Consider the following 8,402-nt stretch of genomic DNA (forward strand, 5'->3'; position numbering starts at 1 on the left):
CTTTATAATTTAGTATATCAAGTATAATACTGTGGTTACATCTTGTGCTTTATATAGGTTAAGAAACCTTTTGGGCTTTGTTTTTTAGTCTAATAAATGTTATTTGTGGGTAAGCTTATGTTTAAAAGGAAGTACTGAAGTAATAATGATAAATTATAAAAGAAAAGAAAAGCTTTAGAGCAAGGCTGTTAAAAGTATGTAGGTGATATTTTGCTTTTGTGGAAAAAAGAGGAAAAGTTAAGGTTTCTGAGAAAATATAAACTGCATAATACCTAAGTTGTTTGACTAATCACTGGCGTCGATTTTTTAAAAACGTAGGGGTTGCGGCATTACACCATGTTAGCTGAAAGTAGGTATATGTAAAACACGTAAAATCACGCATATAACGTGTGCGGCATTTAATGGAAACGTTAAGATCATGATGTATAAGCCTGGCAATTAATTGCGGTAAGTGTTTAAAAAACTTAACAATATGACATGTAAATATCATCCTATTATAATTACCGATACGTTGATTATACAGACGCACCGCCGCCCGTTACGATAATGGATCATATCACAATACCGCGTATGACGTAACATTGTTCAACTGACAGGTGCAACATTGCGCAATATCTTACCTTAATTCTGTGCGTCACAATACTGTTTATAATGCAACATTTGACTTTAAAACTCGTAACTGCGCAACATAAAAGTTGTTCGCATTACAATTAAACCTGTAACAATTTTGTGCTGGTTGACGTTGACAGTGCAATGAACTTTAAAAATATCATTTTAACAAAACTCCAGGAAAAAAAAACAAAATTAATTAAGCATGCGTCAATCATGTTTAACAACACACGATCAAAGCTGTGTTCGCCTATCACCGATCAAAGGAGCATTGCCACCATGATCTCCCTTAGTTTTAATAGACTAACTTATCAGGGTAAGGTTTGCAAGCGAGAATAATGTTTCACATGTAGACTAAATAATAAACATGTGAATTGTTATTATGTTGCAATAATCGACGTGTGAATTGCCATTATGTCGTTTAGATTCCCCTGCAAAATTGTCACGGTAGGCCTGCATACCCTGCACCATATAAATTGACGCCAGTGTTACTAATATTTGTATTATTACCCTGTACTTCCATTATTAACCTATTTTTCTTTGGATTAAGTTAAGTTGCTTTTGAAAACATTGTTTTTCAAAAAATTTCAAATATTTATAGAAATCCTACAATATTTTTTGGACATCAAGGTATGATGAATACTGTTTTTCCAGACTAGACATATTTTTTTTTAAGTTTGTTTCTTGGAAAGAAAATCGAAAGTTTATGTTTTCTGTTTTTTTTTTACCCCACTTGACTATATTGTTAATATTGTCGTTTTTCAGTCCAATTAAAGTTATTTACATTTTTCTTTTCGCGGCAAAAACAGTTAAGTTTAGCGACGTGTCGGTGTCGTGAAACCAAGATTTGGCACAAGCCATTGTCGCGGTGTGCAGTGTCGCCAAAATCTACTGCAGATGACCCATCTTACGCAACTAAATGCTCGTCGCGACGTTTAGCGCAGCGTCGCTTAAATCTTACCCAGCGTCGCTAAAAAGTTTCAGGTGTCGCCAAAGTCTGGGTCAGCAACGAAATCCTTTTATATAAAGTGAGAATTTTGACGTGCGTGGATGTAATGCTATTAGATTTTGAGGACAAATAATATATCTAGAAAATTTCAGTTTTTTTATCACTGAACTCATCGATATACATTTTGATAAAATGGTCCGTCGTTATCTATTTTGTATTCTAAATCGTCGTCTCCCATTAGATTGCTCATCTTGGATTAAATGCCAAATCACTTGCAAGAAAATCTGACCAAGATTGTTTTGGATGCATTTAAAAATACGTTCTTGTGTGTTTTGGTAAAATATTCTTCAGGAGAACTACTTCGGCTTTTATTGATTTAGTTGTTCTGGTGTTTCGTTCAACCACACCGCGGTAGCAATATTAATCTATACTACGCCTAATAAAGTCATTATTTACGCAGAATTTACTCAGACAAGCAGAATGTTTGTTACGTCATAGTAGGGATTCACACGTTGATTATTTACGTCATAATACCGATTTTAGTATTCAATTATTGCCTGACAGAAACTTTTTAACCAACAAACCAACCGTTCGTTGTATAGTGCGGTTCATATTGCCACAATATTTTGTTACTTCACTTATAGTTACAAGCATAGGCGCCTAAGTTTTGATTGTCTAGGTTAGACAAACTCATAGTTACAAATGTCAACTACTTATTACATCATACATAAGCTAATAAGGTAATTAGCACACTCGCACATTACGCACTGGTTAGGGTTTAACTTTCGTATTACTCGTTACGCAGCACGTTGAACGTATACACACAGTAGTAGCGGTTGTAAAGTATTGAAAGATCGCAAACTTGCAGGTGCAGGCACAAGCAATATCCTACAATCTTTGTTTCTATCACAATGGCGATTGTGAGGTAATGTAACATCCTAGGTTGGGATTAGGCAATACGTAGGTTACGGTAATGGATTGCATGACATCACAATACAGCTTGTGATGTAACAGTTACGTTGGTGAGTGTATGTCTAACTGGCATTAAAAGTTACGTAAATTTGGCCAGAAGCTTATCTGTAAACACTAGAGCTTCAATCGTGGACGCATAATGGTTTAACTTTATGAAATACGTAAATCGTTTGCGTATGAATATCTTATTATGAAGCAATTAATAGGCAATGTGCCAAATTCCAGGTTAGGCAAATGCTCTCCCAAGTCTGACCGTGTTAGGCGCCTATGGTTACAAGACCGGTTAAGCAGACTTAAAATATAATCGCCTGTTACTATTTTTGGCTAACGCGAGTTTGGTTTACTGCTTTTGTCTATTACTGCATGAGAATTCAGTTAAACAAACAATATTACTGCTGAACACACGATGTTTTATCGCTGCATCGCATTATTAACGATTTAGGTGTTTAGATCATATTAATCAACCTAAATTTGTTTTAGAAGTATCGCTGATTCATATTTACAATATTTTCCTCAGCCAAGCGGTGTGTTTGCTATGAAATATAGTGGGGATTCACACATGGATTCATTACATCATAATAGCGATTGTTTGACCTGGCAATTAATTACAACATAATAGCAATTTACACGTCGATTATTTGCGCCGTAATAGGGACTCACAGGTTCATTTTATCGTTTTAGCCTACAGATGCTTGAAAACAGGTTGAATTCTGCTTTTTTACGTCTGCCATTAGGTAAAGGATTGTCTCGTTAATACGATGAATACTTTCTACGCACGTGAAGGCAACAAGCAAGTGAATACAATTTGTGTTAAGATAGAGCTTGGTAGTCACTGGTCAGACCTATTTCGCCACTATAGATTTTGGTCATAACAGCTTCCCTGTAACCCTGGCCCTTCGAATGACAAACTAATTGTCTATGATCATGAATTATCAAATTTCTCGTCTAAGCTGTTTGCCGGTGTCAAAATACCCAATAAAATATTAAATTATTTTATGCCGGTTTGTAAATTTTGTCGCATTTCCTTTGTCGATTTACTGTTCCTGTTAGTGTAGCCTGACTTGGGAGACGATTGATCTTTTCGTCAGCATGTAGATACGATAATATAGATAACAATTACAACAATTTGCGCAATCATTCACACATAGGCGCCTAAGTTTTGATTGTCTAGGTTAGGCAAACTCATACTTACAAATGTCAACTACCTATTACATCATACGTAAGCTAATAAGGTAATTAGCACAATACGTAGGTTACGATAATGGATTGCATCACAATACCGTTTGTGACGTAGTGTATCGCCGCAAGTTGGTATTTCTTACCTTGCGATAATGGATGACATCACAATACAGCTTGTGATGTAACAGTTACCTTGGTGAGTGTATGTTTAACTGGCATTAAAAATTACGTAAATTTGGCCAGGAGCTAATCTGTAAACACTAGAGCTTCAATCGTGGACGCATAATGGTTTAACTTTATGAAATACGTAAATCGTTTGCGTTTGAATATCTTATTATGAAGCAATTAATAGGCAATGTGCCAAATTCCAGGTTAGGCATTTGCCTAACCTGTCTGACCGCGTTAGGCGCCTATGCATTCACATATATTAAAAGCAGACGTATTGTAGTTTGATTTAAATCAACTACAAATGATCGTTACTTTGATGCGCGCCGTTATTCGTTTGATTAGAGCTCCGTAAACGAAAATTAGTATAAAATTTCTAAAGGGGATGTTTAAGCACCAATCCGCCCCTCTAGATCCGCCACCGATGTGACGTATTATGACGTCAGAATGATTAAATTTCTCGCGACTATTTGGACGTAGAAGATTGAGCTCGGCGACACCTGGCAACGAACCCAGCACTGACAGCGCGTATATGTCTCGCTCCGATTCCCACGAACCTAATATAAATTTTTCACAAAGCCCTAGTTTACCCTGTCTCCCATTCCCGCTATAAGTTGTGACGCTTTTCCCTTCTGCTCATTTCAAACTGAACGAGGAAATAATGGTTTGAACCGGTTTGCGTTCCGAAATAGTCGTAACCTCCAGTTCACAATTGTTATTCTAAGTGACAAGATAACAAACGCAGACGTATTGTGCCGTTGTTGCTGACTGTTGTGCAGTGTCGCAGCCCTGGAGACTCACGTCGGCAATCGGCAATTGCCGACGGTTTTGCCAACAGTTTGTCCAAATGCGTTTATTGCGGACGATGTTGAAAAAATCTCAAAAAAAATTTTTATTTTAAACAAAATATTTTCCTATTGCAGATGCGAAATTGCAAAAGTTACGAGCGATAAAAGCTAAAAGTGAGGTAATATAATACATATAGTAGTCGTATATAGCAAATGAAGTCAGGCGCACCGATTTCCTAACGCACCTGCGCGTTGACTATGACGTCATTAACGTCCTTGTATACGTGCAGCGCGTACGTTTTTTTTCGGCGGGAATTGGTAACACCACCTTTCTTACAGCTGTGTGTAAAATTAATGTAATTTGCGGTAATAAATAGCCTGGATATGTTCCAGAAGCAGCACTGCTGTATATTTAGGATGTTTTCCTCAGCCAAGCGGCATGTTTATTACGAAATAGTAAGGTTTCACACGTGGATTTATTGCACCATAATAGCGATTGTTTGACCTGGCAATTGATTACGATATAATAGCAATTCACATGCTGATTATTTGCGTCATAATAACGATTGTCCCCTTGATTGTTTAGCCGGCAGGAGCTTGAAAACAGGTTGGAAATTTGCCTTTTTACGTATGTGATCAAGTAAAGGATTGATATGTGTGCAATAAATACTTCGACCTGGGCTATGCAGCAGACGATGTTGGTAATGTTACGTGAGTTTGGTGTTAACAATAGGAATGTGTTGAAGTTGTAAAAGCTCAGGTTCGCCGAGCGCCGAAAGCCGAGATTCAACCAAAAGCTCAGCACGAGCTTATGATGTCATTAAGGAGAAAGGCGTACGAGAATACGTTCCTTTTTGGACGAAAAGCGTCGCTAATTAAAATCTTTAGAACAAGTGGGTTGCGGTGAAAGAGAAGACGTAATGCAGCACTTTGTATTATTTCAATATAAAAAAGTTTAGGAATTTATGGTTTTTTATTAAAAATCAGTCTAATCAGATACGAAACATTGGGCGCTCGTGTTATACGATACCAACTGTAATTTGAGACGGGAAATTTCGTGCTGACGTTGCGATTCGTGACGTCACGCCAGGCCACGCGTCTTTTAAATCCTCGGCATATTGCCGACTTATTTTGAAAACCGTCGCAACTGGTTGCCGACGTACTTTTATACGAGTCTTTAGGGCTGGTGTCGTGTACTAAACAATTCAGAGCTTCGGTGGCTTGTGAGCATGTGAGTTGGGCTATTCAGACAGAGAACGACAGATCTACCCCTGTTAATTGCATTGAGTGCTGCAAACCCACTCATGAAAAAAGTGCAAATTAACAACGTCAAAAAGAATAGCAGTAGGCAGTGGCAAGCCAGAAAAAAAAATCCGAAAAAAGGAGGGAGGGGGTTTAATTAAAGAATCTTAGCGCGATTGAAGCCCCTCCTTTCCCCTTGAACCCCCATCTCCCTTTTCAGGCGCTAATTCAGAGCGATATAATGTTTTTTTTTTCTGAAATCTCATAAATCAAGCAATAACCATTTAATTTTATTAAAATTGCCTAGCTGCATTTTAAAACTTGTTTCGTTTAATTGTTACTTCACATGTCTTATTACAACATAAATACTAATTATCACATTTTATAATGTACCAATCGAGAAGAATGTGCCCATTGCCTAACCAACCACTAGATCGAATCGTCACATCTTTACGCTCTGCGCTGGCTTAGGAAATAAAGAAAGACGCATGCAGTAGCATACATTCAACACTTAGTAAGCAAAGCAAATGTTGTGAATCTGTTCTTGTAAAAATGCTATGTCAGTGTGCAGACAGTGTTTTATAGGTTATACGGTTTATTTTAATGTTTAAATTTTTAGATTTGGAAGTGTGGTTTTCGTGTGCCAACACTTCTGTCCAAGCTCGATTTTGGCTTCTGTCCAATTCAACCAGGACGATATTTATTTTGTGACGAACCGTTCTGTCATTGCAGCTATTGGCTGTGTTTTCGTAGTGAATTGATTGCGCTGCCGGACTTAAGAAAGTTAATTTCATATTAATGGGATTTTTTTCTATTACAAAAATAGGGACTATGATTTTATCACTGATAAAGAGGTGTATTTCTACAATCCTGCATTTTCAAAAAAAATTGCTGCAGAACAAAAGTTTGTAATTTAAATGAAAAAAAAATGGGGGGGGGGATTGAAAAAGGAGAGTCGCAACTCTTTGTTTCTTATTTTTAATTGTCGTCAATTAATCAGGGGAATGACTGTACTAATTCGTGGTATTACCCAGGGGCATATACAAGAGGGGGGTGTGTCAAGGGGTTCCGGATCCCCCTTTGATAAAAATACAGAAAAGTAATAGAACGCTTCTTTCATACGCTTCTTTTGCAGAGACTGACAATGCCATTTAGGCACCAACTTCTATGAACATGGTCCGCACTCTTTTAAGTAAAAATGATGAATTATAAGAGATAAGATCAAGGAGAAAACGAGAATACGTTTTATGTTCAGTCGCAAAGCGTCGCTATTTTTTCACTTGTTCATGCATTTTGATGCATTACAGAAAGATAAATGAAAATTCACGATATATATATATTGCTGATTTTATAGTTTAAATAACAAATATGTAAGATTATAACAAGCCCAACTGGACAAGTAATAATTCTTAATATTTACTTTAGGTGAAAATGTCTGTTGCTCTGTCAATGACAAACTCAACAGAGCCAATGCTTCATTCTGCATCCAATATTCCCCTTTCCTCGTGCACAGATGCAACCGTAAGTCTTATATATTTTGATATATTTTGACTGGATAAGAGACTGACTGCCTATGGCATTTTGGCAAAAGCTTTTATATTATTATTTTAGATATATATATATCAGGGCGCAACCAGGGGGTCTGTTTTGCTGTCATGATTCCCAACGATTTACCTTCCAGCAGTGGCGCAACCAGCGCGTTCAAAAGGGGGCTGTCATATTTACGTCTAGTCGACGTTTATCTCTGACGCGATAAAACACTCCCTTTATTGGTTGTGCACACGAATATATATTCTATTTTACGCGGTAAATTAAAACTAACACTACATTATTAAAAAGACGTATCTAAATTAATATAAACAGAGGAAACATTGTTGCAGATTTACGCAGGTTAATGTAACGATTATTTACGTCAGAATACCTTTGATAAACCATTACGATTGTTCCATCACAAACGAGATTGTTGGAAAACAATCGTGTTTTATTTGCTCCCATACGATCTGTAGTTTTTGTATGATTTCTGTTTCTGATGATTAGTTTAAATCAATGCTTCCCAAACTATGGTATGCGAAGGCCTCCCAGGTGGTACGCGAGCACCTTATTAAGTTCACACCAAACGATCGCAATGATCTTTTAGTGATTGTCGTGAGCATTATTTTAATCCACATAAATTACGTAGAGCGTGACATTCCATGCTATATTCCCTACAACGGTTGTCCTTACTTTTTAAACCTAGGCGTTGCTTTACGCGTGTACAGAATATTTTTGCAAGCCTATCTTTACTTATGCGCATGAAAAGGCAAATATTCAACCTGTTTTCAAGCACCTGCAGGCTAAATAATCAAGGGGACAATCGCTAATATGACGCAAATAATCAACGTGTGAACTGCTATTATGACGTAATTAATTCCCAGGTCAAACAATCGCTATTATGACGCGATGAATCCACGTGTGAATCCCTACTGTTTCGTAATAATTATGCTGCTTGGCTGAGGAAA

At 37.1% G+C, this 8,402-nt stretch overlaps 1 protein-coding gene across 1 annotated transcript in view; it reads left to right on the plus strand.

The window, feature by feature from the left end:
* LOC100182234 overlaps positions 1-8,402 on the plus strand; it is a gene marked incomplete in the record, with an annotated part of 39,598 nt that overhangs the window by 1,538 nt on the left and 29,658 nt on the right. The window contains 1 exon segment of the mRNA XM_009864128.3: positions 7,330-7,425. Coding sequence (XP_009862430.1) covers positions 7,336-7,425 — 90 coding nt within the window.

This window comes from Ciona intestinalis, unplaced genomic scaffold (assembly GCF_000224145.3).
Source record: "Ciona intestinalis unplaced genomic scaffold, KH HT000172.1, whole genome shotgun sequence".
Lineage (NCBI taxonomy): Eukaryota > Metazoa > Chordata > Ascidiacea > Phlebobranchia > Cionidae > Ciona > Ciona intestinalis.